The 16233-nt window shown below is 32.2% G+C and overlaps 1 protein-coding gene across 4 annotated transcripts in view; it reads left to right on the top strand.

Moving 5' to 3' along the window:
* Positions 1-16233, top strand: part of LOC127712542 (uncharacterized) — a 173191-nt gene that overhangs the window by 28619 nt on the left and 128339 nt on the right. For all 4 annotated transcript variants that reach the window (XM_052219031.1, XM_052219030.1, XM_052219032.1 and 1 more), the window contains exons 15-22: positions 728-854; positions 1257-1348; positions 4363-4527; positions 10024-10146; positions 12969-13103; positions 13971-14090; positions 14541-14681; positions 14799-14986. In XM_052219031.1, coding sequence (XP_052074991.1) covers positions 728-854; positions 1257-1348; positions 4363-4527; positions 10024-10146; positions 12969-13103; positions 13971-14090; positions 14541-14681; positions 14799-14986 — 1091 coding nt within the window. The remainder of the gene's footprint in view (positions 1-727; positions 855-1256; positions 1349-4362; positions 4528-10023; positions 10147-12968; positions 13104-13970; positions 14091-14540; positions 14682-14798; positions 14987-16233) is intronic.

Below are 16233 nucleotides of genomic sequence, written 5' to 3'. Positions count from 1 at the left end.
AAAAATGGCAAAAATAAATGAATGCCATAATTTTTGAATTTGCAGTATTCAAATTAAATTTCTTTATACTATAATAATTTAATAATGTTGAAATTGCTATTCTATTCCAAGAAGAAAATTTTTTCATTGACAATAAGTTGTAATTTATTAAGCAGACCATCATGTTTCTGTGGTTATAAATTGTATGTTCAACCTCACAATACTGTTTAACCATATTAAACATCATCTAGTGGTTCAAAAACAGTCTTCATTTGTATCATGTTTAAAATGAAGATTTCAAGAACCAGTATACGTAACATATAACAAAGAGAACCACAACTTTCAGCAGGAAAATGGCAATTCTAGATAATTAAAGAACAGAGTAGAATGCATCTTGCTGAACCAAGGTTTTGAAGACACACCTTCAGTGTTGACAAGCTAGTGATCACAATAGACGAAATACTTAGACCACTTGACCATTAAGGTTTCAACTCCCTCAGACAAAGTTGACCTTAGATGGATTTGGCTATATTTTTAGGTCCTTTTTGTTATATAAATCTTCAATTGTTTTGCTTCTTATACATCCTTGGCTTTCAAATATTTGGCTTTGAGCGTTCCTGATGAAGTTAAATCTAGAAAAGCACTTCAGACGCATGAAATTTATAATGTGTTGTTTTTATTTTTTAAGGCCCCTGTCACCATGAGAATAATACATTATAGTAATAAAAAGTTTTGATATTTTTTACAGGTTGTTATATTACAAGAATACAAGAATGACAACAATGTTCCTATTGAAGCCAAATATGTCTTCCCACTAGACGATACAGCTGCTGTGTGTGGTTTTGAAGCATTCATCAATGGAAAACATGTCATAGGTATTTTAATTTACAAGGATTGAAGAGTTACTTCGAGATCAGTGTTAATTTATATTGTAATCTAATGTTTTCTGAAAAATCTTTTAAAGTCAGTCGTTAAAAAAATCAAAAATAATTCTAATTTTTATTATGTCCACAATTACATAATAGACATAATATAGCAAAAATATCTTTGATTATCTTGTCCTATGAACACTCTCCAATTTTGTCTAAACTTTGATGCAGTTCTTAGATGATCAACTTTGATACATTTCTTGTTGATCAACTTTGTTGCAGTTTTTTGATGATCTCCTTTAATAATTATGGGTTTATTTTTTGTTGAGACGATATAAAAAAATGGCAGTCATCGGTTAAAGCAGAAAATTGCATCAGAAATATTAAACTATTTCTTTGAAATTAAAGGGGAAGTAAAAGAAAAAGAAACAGCTCACAAGGAATACAAAGAGGCCATAAGTAAAGGACATGGGGCATACCTAATGGATGAAGAGGAACCAGTAAGTATACACAACAGGGAATAGTGTAGACAGGAAACAACTTTGTATGCCCCCGCTGCTAGGCGAATTGGGCACTAAAAGAGAGGCGAAATATACCAGAGGGACATTCAAACTCATAAGTCGAAAATAAACTGACAACGCCATGGTTAAAAAAGAAAAAGACAAGCAGACAAACAATAGCATTAAGTGTTACCCTTGTCCGTCCCATCAGTTTGTCGCGTACGTCCCCAAAATTGGTTTCATTCTCTAACTTTAGTTTGCCTCAACAAAATGTTATAAACCTTATACACAATGCTTATTACCACAAAACACAGATCAAGTTCAAAATTGGGTGGCGTCACTTTTACTGTTCATGAGTTATGCCCCTTTATAAAACATAAAAATTGCTGAATTTTTTCGTTTCTGTTTTTTAACTTTAGTTTGCCTTAACTGAATGTAATAAAACTTATCCACAATGCTTATTACCACAATACACAGATCGAGTCGAAATTGGGTGGCATCACTTTTACCGTTCATGAGTTATGCCCCTTTATAAACATAAAAATTGCTGAATTTTTCGTTTCCGTTTTCTAACTTTAGTTTGCCTCAACCAAATGTTATGTAACATATCAAGTTAGATATTGAGTGGCGTCACTTTTACCGTTCTTGAGTTATGCCCCTTTATAAATGGAAAAATTGCTAAATCTGTCGTTTCAGTTCTCGAACTTTAGTTTACAACAACCAAATGTTATAAAACTTATACACAATGCTTATAACCACAAAAACACAGATCAAGATTGAATTTGGGGGGTGTCACTTTTACTGTTCTAGAGTTATGCCCCTTTACAAATGGAAAAATTGCTGAATTTTTTGTTTCCGTTCTCTAACTTAAGTTTGCCTCAACTAAATGTTATGAAACTTATACACAATGCTTATTACCACAAAACACAGATCAAGTTTGAATTTGGTTGGTGTCACTTTTACCATTCTAGAGTTAAGCCCTTTTATAACGTTATATGCAAGTGGGGGTATCATCTGTGTCCCATGGACACATTCTCCATTTATTTCTGTTAAAGACATGGGGCATACCTAATGGATGCAGGGAAACGGTTCAAACCAGTAAGTGTATATATAACAGGGAAATGGGTAGACAGGGAACAGTATGTGTCTGTTAAATCATGGAGCATACATAATTGATGCAGGGAATCCAGTAAGTATATATAACAGGGAATAGGGTAGACAGGAAACAGTATGTTTGTGTTAAGACATGGAGCATACATAATAGATGTGAAAAAACCAGTAAGTATATATAACAGGGAATAGGGTAGACAGGAAACAGTATGTGTGTGTTAAGGCATGGAGCATACATAATAGATGCAGGGCAACCAGTAAGTATATATAACAGAGAATAGGATAGACAGGAAACAATATGTGTCTGTTAAAAACTTGGAGCATACCTAAAGGATGCAGGGAAATCAGTAAGTATACATAACAGGGAATAGGGTAGACAGGAATCAGTATGAGTCTGTTAAAAACATGGAGCATACATAATGAATAAAATGGAAGCAGTAAGTATGCATAACAGGAAATAGGAAGGACATAAAACAGTGTATGTCTGTCAAATTCTGTGAAGTGAACATTGTATAGTGATCAGAGTACTGGTATCTTTCCGTCTGTTGAAAGTTGGCAGTTATGGTGCTAATATCTATTTTTAACCGGATTTTGGGAGGAAAAATCGGTTATTGATATCGGGATGTACGGCAGGCGGGCAGGCGGGTGGGCAGGCGGCTGCCAAACAATGTCCGTTCATTAACATGAAAACGCTTTGACGAAATCTTTTTAAATTTAGATATGTTGTTTCCTGTGACTAAATGAAGGTCAAGTTCAATTTTCACGATTTTAGCTGTTCTCGTTGTTGAGTTGTAGACCTTTCAGTAGCAAAAGTGATACATTGTACTTATTATATGATTTATTTATTTTGAGTTATTTCCCTTTGAACAGAAATGGTGTAATTAATAAGTATATTTTTGTATCAAATACTTCTCCTGAATGGCAAGACAGAGTTTTGTGAATCTTTCACTGAATATTACTCAATTAATGTACTTTTGCACAACCTTTTTCTTTTCTTCATTCAAATATTTTTAGATTTAATTTGGCATGATATGGACTTTATCCTATCTGCACACTACAGTAAATATTTGTATCTGCTTCTCTTCCTAAATCCTTAATCTGAATTGAATGAATTTCTCAACATCTTTAAATCAAAAGCTTTATTTTATGAAGTCGGCATGTCACAAAACAATAACATAAGCTCTTTGAGATTTTATAACCGACAAATACATGCATTTACACAATAAACATACACAGTAAGTATATATAACAGGGAATAGGGTTCTCAATTTTACAATACTAATATTAAAGCATAAAAGACATAAAACATATATTTCATGCACAGTTAGGCAAGGCTGAACTAATTTAAATACTACACATTATATACATGCATGAGCACTAAGCTAAAAGCAACATTGAAGCAGCAACATAAAACACTAAAGCACAGCAGTCACAAATTATAAAAAGCTAAGCAAATACAACACAAAAAAGAGTGGAAGTATAATAAGTAGCACTACTATGTTTCAAAGCTAAGAGTGGAAGTATAATAAGTAGCACTACTATGTTTCAAAGCTGTAACATAAAACATAAAAATAAGTTAATACTAAGCACATGCATTGCAATGGCATGAGTTGCCATTCCATGAGTTTATTAGACTCTTGAATTGGGTAAAAGATGTTTCGGTTCTAAAGTGGTTTGGCAACTCATTCCATAGTTTGGCTGCAGAATATCTGAAAGATTTCAAGCCATACCTTGTAGTTCTTACTGTAGGCATTTCAGCTAAGTTTTGATATCTGAAAGAATGTTTTGTTTCTTTAATGTTTATAAGATCATGTAGGTATATTGGATTTTCTTTGTTAATTAAGATATTCATAGGAAAACATATACCAATCCACAAGGAATACATGTTCATTTTTTTCTTACAGGATGTGTTTACTGTAAGTGTAGGAAATCTACCTCCACAAGCGAGAGTTTTGATCAAGATAACATACATATCAGAATTACAGACAGAGAATGAAGCTATAGCATTTAATTTACCAGCGTCAGTAGCACCATGGATACAAGATACAGCTCTGGCTCAGAAAACACAGGTAAATAATGCTCTTTTAAGTTACAGATGGGTGCAGACTAAATGTAAAATAATGTTACTGCTAGGTGCACTTTTTGCAATGACTGTTCATGTTTTGTTAATGTATTTGACTTTTACAACATATTTCCAATAATCTTTTGGACTGAATAACTGACAACACCAATCTCAAACCAAATTCCTTTGTTTCATTTTTATATATTACTACTTTGAATATTTGCTTTTGCAGTAAATGCATGAAAGCAGAACATTTTTTAAATGTCTGTAAATGTAAGTTGTTTGTTATTTAAATAAATTGTATAATTAACTTCACGGATTTTTTATATAAATACTAAGTTGAGAATTGTCTCCCCTCTTTTCAAAGGCACTGATTTTTTAGGCCCCCGCCGTAGAGGAGGGGCATTAAGTTTTACCGTTCTAGAGTTATGCCCCTTTACAAATGGAAAAATTGCTGAATTTTTCATTTCCGTTCTCTAACTTAAGTTTGCCTCAACCAAATGTTATTATACTTATACACAATGCTTATTACCACAAAACCAGAGACATATAATACAAGAGATTCGCAACTCGGCGAAATCCCGTAATAACACGCGGCCACTAGTTAAACCTCGCGAGATCTCCTTAGGTAATAAAGTCATTAATAAAAGTATTAAAAGTACTCGAAGTACGGACGAATGTTTAAGCATAACATAAACTGTTTCAGTGTTAAATTTATCATAATTAATTAAATAATTTTAATACAAATATAATTATTTATTTTAATGTAATTTTGATTTTAGATTTGTATTATTGAAAAAAGAGACATAATTTGATATTGTATTAAAAAAACTGATATTAAATAATTAACACTTGATAAATTGAATCAGAGTTTATTTTATTTGATAGTTACATAATGGGTTTCTATTGAATATACACCTGTCTCGGAGACATAATTTCACAGTGTGACATGTATATTAGGTTTGAATTATTCGATGACCAGGTAAATCACGAACATGTGATAAATAATGAGTTTTAATTGACACCTTGTAAACAAGAAGTTGTTACACCACAGGTGTCCACACTCTTTCCAAAAATACAATTCACAAAATGTAAAATTAATTAATGTGGAAAAAAACTTAATTCATTTGTTAATTAATTGTTAATCATGATAGGCTTTGTTTTTTATTCTTGATATTTATAAATTATAAAAAATTTATTAATTTTTATATTCATCATTTATTGGGCTTGCATTGATTTTTTCTGTAGGACGGTCGGTAAATGTTTGATTTCTAAGTGTTGTTTGACAGTTTCATCATAGGCTTGCATTGAGTTTTTTTTTAAATGATTGTCGGTAAATTTATGGTTTCTTCCTTTTCGAAGTGTGTATTGAGAATTAATATTTAAGAAAATTACAATTAATTTCTCATTTGAATAAAGCTTCATTCATGTGCACGCAATGTGGAAAATTCCGATTTTATTTCGTGGGATGACAATCTTAATAGTTACGACTTAGATATTCTCCTAGTTGAATAAACTGATAACGAACTCTTTGTTGATAGTGAAAGTGACGAAGACATAAGCGAGAGACCCACCAACAAAAACAATTGACAATACTGCATACATAGATGGATATGTGTGTCCTCGAAGCAACAAAAATTCTATAAAAAAAACACAACCTTGAAGTGGGAGCCAAGGTCATTCATCAAAGCAACATGAAAGACACTATTTAAAAAGTTTTTAATAACCTTATTTCCAATAGACAATCATTTGTAGTGGTTTTTGTCTTTTTTATTCTGGGGTAAAGAGATGGCAGTTTAAAAGTAAGATTGTTTATGTGTATACATATACAAATCATTGGTGTAAATAAAAATCTTTTATTATCAAATATATATATCTTTTGCAGTCACCATTGAAATGTCCTTAATACGATTTTAATTTAAAAATGAATTAGGTTCATGTTTTGAATGAGAAGCGTAGTCTGAAACGACAACAGATGCATGAGGCTCAATCACAATATTACGACCAGCAGAAGGTTTCCTTTACTAGGAAAATTTTACTCCTTTTGTAAATTTACTGCATTCGTTCATCTATGGCACGCCACCCTAAAAAGAAGAAAAAACAATGACTTCAGAATAGGAGAAAATAAACAACTTTGCCATAAACAGAATTAAAAATGAATAAATTGCCGAACAAAATGTAGGCTATAAAATGCTGTGAAAGGTATCGGCATTCTCCATTAAAAAAATCGTGAGGCGTAGAACCTTTTTCACAACAATAGCTATTTTTACCCATAAATCCATCGGAATAATCGGCTTTCCGGTGGCCACGTCATTTCATTGGCTGTTATATAGACTCTACTAGAGTTGCGAATCTCTTGTATTATATGTCTCTGACAAAACACAGATCAAGTTAGAATTTTGGTGGCGTCACTTTTATTGTTCTAAACTATGCCCCTTTACAAATGGAAAAATTGCTGAGTTTTTATACGACCGCAAAAAAATTTTGAGGTCGTATATTGGTATGACGTTGGCGTCGTCGTCGTCGTCGTCCGAATACACAATGGTTTTCGCACTCTAACTTTAGTTTAAGTGAATGGATCTCTATGAAATTTTACCATAAGGTTCAATACCACAATAGGAAGGTGGGGATTGATTTTGGGGGTTATGGTACCAACAGTTAAGGAATTAGGGGCCAAAAAGGGGCCAAAAATAAGCATTTTTGTAACTTCCAGACATAACTTGTGTGTTAGCATATGGATCTCTTTGACATTGTACCACAAGATTCCATATCACAAAGGGTCAATGCTGGGATTGATTTTGGGGTTAATTGCCTCAAAATTTTAGGAATAAGGGGCCAAAAGGGGGCAAAAAACAAGCATTTTTCTAGTTTCATGAAAATAACTTGTGTGTAAGTGTATGGATCTTTCTGAAATTTTACTACAAGGTTCCATTTCACAAAGGGAAAGCTGGAATTGAGTGTTGTGGTAATTGCCCAAAACGTTTAGTAATAAGGGGCCTAAAAAGGGGTTTAAAATAAGCATTTTTTAGTTTCTAGACAATAACTTGTGTTCAAGTGTATGGATCTCTCTAAAATTGTATTACAAGGTACCATACCACAAAGGCAAGGCTGTTATTGAGCTTGGTTTGGGGGGAAAGGGGGGTGGGGGTGATGAATCATAAGGGGGGGCGGGGGTCAAAAAAGGGGTAATTTTTTTTTTTCCTTTTTTTTTTGTTTAAAATTTACATTTAATGTTAGTTATTTTTTATCACGAAGAGAAAGTAGGAATTGAGTTTTGGGGTTAATTGCTCAAACATTTATGAATAAGGGGCCAAATATTGGTCAAAAATAAGGATTTTTTTAGTTTGCAACAAAAACTTGTGTTCAAGTGTATGGATCTCTGTGAAATTGTATTGCAATGTACCATACCACAAATTGAAGGTTGTGATTGAGGTGGGGGATGATGAATCAAAAGGGGGTTGAAAAAATGTGTGGGAGGTAGGATTTTTTTTTTTCCTTTTTTTTTCTTTAAAATTTTCCATTTAAAGATGGTTGTTTCAGATTTATATATGAAAGAAAATAATAATGATACGGTTATATATCATGAGGAATTGAAATTTAAAATTATGTATATTGGAAATTTAGGTTACATTGGAAAGTAATAATTGGCTTTTTGGGGGGGGGGGGGGGGGGGGGGTGGTGGTTATGGCTCTAATGTTTAAGGAATAAGGGGAAAAAAGGTTAAAAAACAAGGGTTTCCATTTTAATAGACAAATAATTGAGTAAAGAACATTATTTAAAAGCAGTGTAAGGTTGGTAATTCAAACTCATTTAAATATCTCATCTACACTGCTTTTAAATTATGTAAATTGGAAATTTGCCAATAACTTTATTGTTAATAAATGCATTGGAAATTTGCCAACAATTTTAGTGTAATAAACTTCATTGGAAATTTGCCAATATAAAATTTTGCTGATGAAGGTTTTTTGTTTACCTTTAGCCTTGACTATGAAGTCATTTTCTATTTTTATAGCCTTATGATGTAGTTGAATTATTTAATACTTTTATGTTTAAATGGGGTTTTATCATGTTTATGGTTGCAAATTTATTGTTTTAGTATAATAAACTCCATTTAAAATTTGCCAATAAAAAAAATTTTTGTTTATTTTTAGCTATGATTATGATGTCATTTTCTATTTTACTTTTATGGTTGCAAAGAAATTTTTATTTTTAGATATTACTGTTAAATGATGCTGATTAAGGTTTTTGCTATGTTTAGCCATGACTATGATGTCATTTTCTATTTTAATATCTGTTATGATGTATTTAAATGGGCTTTTATGGTTACAAAGGAATTTTATTTTTAGATATTACTATAAAATGTTGCTGATGCTGATTAAGGATTTTGTTTATTTTTAGCCATGACTATGATGTCATTTTCTATTTTAATACCTTTATGATGTAATTTCCATTTTTAGATATTACTGTTAAATGATGCTGATTAAGGGTTTTTTGCTATGTTTAGCCATGACTATGATGTCATTTTCTATTTTAATATCTTTATGATGTATTTAAATGGGCTTTTATGGTTACAAAGGAATTTTATTTTTAGATATTACTTTAAATGTTGCTGATTAAGGATTTTTGTTTATTTTTAGCCATGACTATGATGTCACTTTCTATTTTAATACCTTTATGATGTATTTAAATGGGCTCCCATGTATTTAGATTTTTGATTATTTATACATGTTACCAAATTGGTCCACATTGAACAAAAACGGTCCAAATTTCAACTTTATTACATTACATCAAACATTGAATTCTACATATTCTTTGATATATTGAAATTAACAAACAATTTAGTTTATGGATATTCCACCATAATAGGTAAATTAAATTTTTTCCAGTTCTTACACCACATTCATCCTGTGTCAGAAACCTATGCTGTGTCAAATATTTAATGACAATCCAAAGTCATAGCTGTATCAAGCTTGAATTTTGTGTCCATACTTGCCCCAACTGTTCAGGGTTCGACCTCTGCGGTCGTATCAAGCTGCGCCCCAGCGAAGCATTTTATTCGTTTCTGTTCTCTAACTTAAGTTTGCCTCAACCAAATGTTATGAAACTTATACACAATGCTTATAACCTCAGATAAAGTACAAATTTGGGTAGCGTCACTTTTACCATTCTTGAGTAATGTCCCTTTATAACATTATATGCAAGCGGGGGCATCATATATGTCCCATGTCAGCTGCGAGCCATTATGAAAACCTTTAAGGCAAGTGAGTGCAGGCAATGAGCAAAAAAGCTTCACATCGTGTCAAGAGGCTGATATTTTATGATATCTAAGTGCAGAAAACCCGATAATCTGTTTATCATGCTATTTGTTTTGACATGATTTCAGTACAACAAGCATAGGCTGTTAATGTAATACATTTTCACATAATGTAAGCAGACATTGTCTCTGTTATCATTTATAAGAGTTGTGATATTTGAATTATACATTTATATATTTTCTTTGCAGTCTGAGCTAACATCTTTGAAGGTCAAGGACACTGGAAGATGTGATCTGTCTTTACAAGTTGCCATGGAAATGCCCTTTGATATTAGAAATGTTAAATCACCAACACACAGAATTAAAGTCAAGGTAGATAACTTATCAGATTGATTTTTGAGGGTTTCTTTTTCAGCAGACCTTTGAGATTTGCTTTTTTTATATGTGAGTATGTTTTGTAATGCAAAATCTCAGTATACTTACAAAAGGAATGAGACTACTGATTGACAGAATTGATCCGTCACATGTGACGTTAGTCATTGCAAAGTTTTGTGCAGACTCAGTATATATATTTTGAGTTACTGTCCTTTGTCACTAAGTCCATTAGGACTTTAATATAGAACCATTTTCAAGTTTTCTGTAAGTCAAGTTAAACTAATTAGAACAGGTGTGATTGTGTCTCTTCGTCCCTCAATGTCCCTATACATTAAGAAAATTGTCCAGAAATTTCTACTGACTAATAAGTTTAAAATTGGAAAAATCCAATATTTTATTGATTTTACTGTGATATGCAGTACATCAGTGTATAATTCTTCAGAAAAGGCTTTGCCCTGTAATTCCAGTTGTTTTACTGATTACTAATTCATTGTTTTACATAAAAACCATATTCTGATTTTGATTTTAATCTCATTTTCATATAACTAAAAGTAAATTAATACTGGAAATTCTGAATTTTTATGTCCTTTTTATTATACGACCGCAAAATTTTGCGGTCGTATATTGGTATGACATTGGCGTCGTCGTCGTCGTCCGAAGACACATTGGTTTTCGCACTCTAACTTTAGTTTAAGTGAATGGATCTCTATGAAATTTTACCATAAGGTTCAATACCACAAAAGGAAGGTTGGGATTGATTCTGGGGGTTATGGTACCAACAGTTAAGTATTAGGGGCCAAAAATAAGCATTTTTGTAACTTCCAGACACAACTTGTGTGTTAGTGTATGGATCTCTCTGACATTGTACCACAAGGTTTCATATCACACAGGGAATGCTGGGATTGATTTTGGGGGTAATTGCATCAAAATATTAGGAATTAGGGGCCAAAAAAGGGGCAAAAAACAAGCATTTTTCTAGTTTCAGGACCATAACTTGTGTGTAAATGTATGGATCTTTCTGAAATTGTACTACAAGGTTCCATATCACAAAGGGAAAGCTGGAATTGAGTTTAGGGGTAATTGCCCAAAACGTTTAGGAATAAGGGGCCAAAAATAAGCATTTTTCTAGTTTCCAGACAATAACTTGTGTTCAAGTGTGTGGATCTCTCTGAAATTGTACTGCAAGGTACCATACCACAAAAGGAAGGCTGGGATTGAGTTTGGGGGTGATGAATCATAAGGGGGTTCAAAAATTTGGGGGGGGGGGATTTTTTTTTTTTTCCTTTTTTTTCCTGTTTTCCTTTTTTTTTTCTTTTAAAATTTTCCATTTTAAGTTGGTTATTTCTGTTTTATATTTAAAAGCAAATAATAATGATATGGTAGGAGATACACACCAAACAGGATGTGTAAATTATTATATAATAAGTATTGTGCAATAGCAAGAAATTTTCAATTGCACAGTATTGCACAATAGCAAGAAATCTTCAATTGCACAGTATTGTGCAATAGCAAGAAATCTTCAATTGCACAGTATTGTGCAATAGCAAGAAATATTCAATAGCACAATATTGCGCAATAGCAAGAAATTGTCAATTGTACAGTATTGCGCAATAGCAAGAAATATTCAATTGCACAGTATTGTGCAAAAGAAGATACTTCGTATAAATTGCTTATTTCTTGACCAATTTCAATGGTGTTTTATTCTTGAATTCTTAGGGTTCTTTAATATGCTGATTCAAACCGTGTATTAAGTTTTTGGATTTTGGGCCCCCGTTTTTAAATTGGTCCACATTGAGGTCCAAAGGGTCCAAAATTAAACTTTGTTTGATTTCATCCAAAATTGAATTATTTGGGTTCTTTGATATGCCGAATCTAACCGTGTATTTAGATTTTTAATTTTTGGTTCCGTTTTCAAATTGGTCTACATTAAGAACCAAAGGGTCCAAAATTAAACTTAGTTTGATTTTAACAAAAATTGAATTCTTAGGGTTCTTTGATATGCTGAATCTAAACATGTATTTAGATTTTTGATTATGGGCCCAGTTTTCAAGTTGGTCCAAATCAGGGTCCAAAATTAAACTTTGTTTGATTTCAACAAAAATTGAATATATGGGGTTCTTTGATATGCTGAATCTAACCATGTATTTAGATTTTTGATTTTTGGGCCCCATTATCAACTTTGTCCACATTGAGGTCAAAAGGGTCCAAAATTAAACTTTGTTTGATTTCATCAAAAATTGAATTCTTCGGGTTCTTTGATATGCTGAATCTAACCATGTATTTAGATTTTGGATATTGGACCATAATAGGTGAATGTCCAATTTAAAATTTTTAAGTTCTTAGACCACATTCATTCTGTGTCAGAAACCTATGCTGTGTCAAATATTTAATCACAATCCAAATTCAGAGCTGTATCAAGCTTGAATGTTGTGTCCATACTTGCCCCAACTGTTCAGGGTTCAACCTCTGCGGTCGTATCAAGCTGCGCCCTGCGGAGCATTTTATTATCATTGCAATAGGATAGGTGTCACATAAATAATAACTCGCATTTTAAATTTTGATATCATTATTTGTATGACAGCTTTTCCTAAAATCGCAATATGTAATCTCAATTTTTGTCCACTATTTAACAATCGCAATGATAAATGCATGTAGTAGAAATTCTGAATTTACAGTTATAAGTTGAAAAACTAGTATTTGAGAGTAAGATTTATGTTAATCATATGTACTTTCTTTTTCCATGTTGTAAAATCTTGTTGCCACCTCTCATTAATATTTTGTATTTACAGTGCTCTTTACAATATTCTAATCTTCTTCAGACAACAGCCACCAAGGCAGTAGTGGAGTTACCTAAAAATAACCAGTTAGATGATGGTTTTCAGCTATTGGTTACCATGGCGGAAATACATGTTCCTCGAATGTGGGTAGAGAATCATCCTAACAAGGACAGTCAGGTAACCATAGTAACAAAAAGTAATAATAGAAACATGGTGCAAAGTTCAGTTTCATTATCTGCAGATCATGTAATTATTCTAATAAAAAATAGTAGCTGGTATGGTGCTTAGTACAGAGTAGATATTGACGCGTTATTGTGTCCATCTTATGACTTTTATCCATATTAGGATTAGTATATGTAAATGCACAGATACCAAACTACTAAATTTAGATACTGATTTTTGTGAGCACCAACTCATCTTAACCTACAAAATGGTATAAGGAAATGTGATATGCTATTACTTTGTTACAATATTTATTTCCTAAGTTTGCATTTAAAATAATTTTTTTTTAGTTTTTATGATATCTGCAATATTTTGTAGAATCTGGATCCCATATTTGTCTCTTTTTATATTGTCCAGCGCACACCCATATATCATTCAGAAAAGTGTACCAAAAAACCCAACAACATATCCAAACTACAATGCACCACAACCTAACAAAACAAGATTAAACCAAAAACCAACCAAATATTTCAAACAACAGCACCTCATAGAGTTCTTAAATGAAAGCAAATTGAGGCAATGACAAATGACATGAAGCAATTGAATTTGGGACAATAGTTTACTTATAGCATTTAACATAAGTTAAAACTGGCTTTTTAAATAGCAATATATTTCTGTAATTTTATTCCATATCCTGAACTTTTTTACAATGTCTAGAGTTGGCTGGAGGGGGATGCATGTACAGTAGAGATGCTAACCCTATTGACGCACTTTAACAAAGCATTTATTTGATTACCTCAGTTTTTGTCTCTTGGTTTGTACATCCAAAATGTACTACATTTGCTTTTTATGTATTCATTATTTATGGATAATTTATTTTAGGCTTGCATGCTGACATTTTATCCAGAGTTTGATGCAGATTTTGATCCACAACAGGAAGTAGTTTATTTATTAGATATGTCTAATTCTATGAAAGGTCAAGCAGGGCGGGATGCTAAAAAGGTAATGTATAAATGATGTGAAAGAAAAAAATAAGGAAGCCTTGCTTAAAAAAAAGTAAAGTAACAACATTTGTCTAAACCAAACCTTTTTAGAACTGATTGTTTTGTACAAATTTAGCAGAAGTTGAGTGTACAGAGCTTTGATTACTAAAGAATATTGATCATAATTTCTAATTCAAAAGTTCTAGTTTAAGCTTGTTGTCAACACATAAGTTCAGTCTGTGGTTTAAGTTCTTTTTAGACAATATCTTTGTCAGACCTGCATTGAATTTTACAAAACTTGAACAGTAGCATTTCTATGACTAAGAGACGGCATCCATAGCAAAATTTAAAAAAAAATTTTTTTTTTTTCGTTTTTTATCAATAAATTGACTTTGTTATATATATATTTGATACAAAAATTTATTTAAATGTTTTTCTTTATATAATTTATTTCTATTTTGTGTTTCAGGTTTTCCTATTGTCTTTGACAAAGTTACCAGACAAGTCCAGTTTCAATGTGATCTCGTTTGGTACAACATTTAAAGAGCTATTTCCATCACCACAACTCAAAACGAAAGATGCAGTACAAAAAGCTACAAACTTTATACAGGTAAGATCATCTTTAATTTGACATGGAATGGTTCATTCCTGTGAAAAATAATTGTATTAACAAATGTATGAATAGTGATATAATTACTTGACATACCTATCTGTCTTTTATTTACAGTCAACTGAATGTGACCAAGGAGGAACAGTTGTCGTAACCTTGTTACAGTCCTTGTTCTTACTCAGTCCACCAGAGGGCAGTAGAAGTATCATTCTTATATCAGATGGTCACATGACCAGTGTTGAGGAAACCTTATCACTGGTCAGAAAAATGAGCTCTCAGAATCGACTTTTCACTGCAGGAGTTGGGTATGTATATTGTATACTTATTGACTGGGTATGAGTGGAATAGTAAGTTTATTTGCCCCGAGGTGCAACTATTGCCCTGAGGTGTAGCCGAGGGCAATAGTTGTATCCAAGAGGACAATAAACTTACTATTCTACAAGTATCGAGTCAGTAAGTGTTTTAATATATGGAAAAAGACAACAGACCATAAATGGCGGGGATAATTCAACTATTGTAATATAAAAAGCAGAAACCCAACCATTCTGTTTAACATTTACTTCATAAATATTCTGAAAGTCCTGCACTGACGTCAATGCTAGATACAATAGGTAAAACCTGACGTCGTAACTCCCGCTGTATTTTCAAAATCCTCCAATCCTGTAGCTGCATTTGAAATTCCGCGAAATATAATGACGCTTGCGGTCAAATAGTTTCTTCAAGGTCCAATAGTTCAACGCTTGCAATTTGAAAAATATTCAAAATATTGTGTACTTATTTTATATAGAAAATGATAACTTAGGTATAATAAAAAAATCTATCTTTTATGCTCTGCTGCTAATTAAGTAGCATCTCTTTTATTCATTGAAAGGGACTTTACCTTCAGCCACTCCTTGAGAATTCATCAACAATATTTAAATGGAATTACATTATGGTAATATCCCTGTGTTTAGAATTCTGAGTAGTTAGATTAGGAGCAAAATCCATAAAAGTTTATAAGTTTCTGAAATATATACTGCTTTTAAAATTTAATTCTATAGTTACTGCCATGCCTTTAAAACTTTATGAAGTATACAGGTTTTTCTTTACATTTGAGTAAATTTTGTGGTGTAAATAAGGTCATACATGTATTTGAAAAAAGGTTATAATGAACCTTAAATTTTGTCAGGTTGGATTTTTTTAAAATCCTTTTTAATAATACAAAACTTTACGTGTTTAACTTTTTATACGACCGCAAAAATTAAAAATTTTTTGGTCGTATATTGGTATGACATTGGCGTCGTCGTCGTCGTCGTCCGGCGTCGTCTGGCGTTGTCCGGCGTCGTCCGAAGACACATTGGTTTTCACACTCTAACTTTAGTTTAAGTGAATGGATCTCCATGAAATTTTACCATAAGGTTCAATACCACGATAGGAAAGTTGGGATTGATTTTGGGGGTTATGGTACCAACAGTTAAGGAATTAGGGGCCAAAAATAAGCATTTTTGTAACTTCCAGACAATAACTTGTGTGTAAGTGTATGGATCTCTCTGACATTGTACCACAAGGTTCC

This window comes from Mytilus californianus, unplaced genomic scaffold (assembly GCF_021869535.1).
Source record: "Mytilus californianus isolate M0D057914Y unplaced genomic scaffold, xbMytCali1.0.p SCAF_8, whole genome shotgun sequence".
Classification (NCBI taxonomy): domain Eukaryota; kingdom Metazoa; phylum Mollusca; class Bivalvia; order Mytilida; family Mytilidae; genus Mytilus; species Mytilus californianus.
Note: the sequence above shows the minus strand (reverse complement) of the source record. Positions and strands in the feature narration are given on the sequence as shown.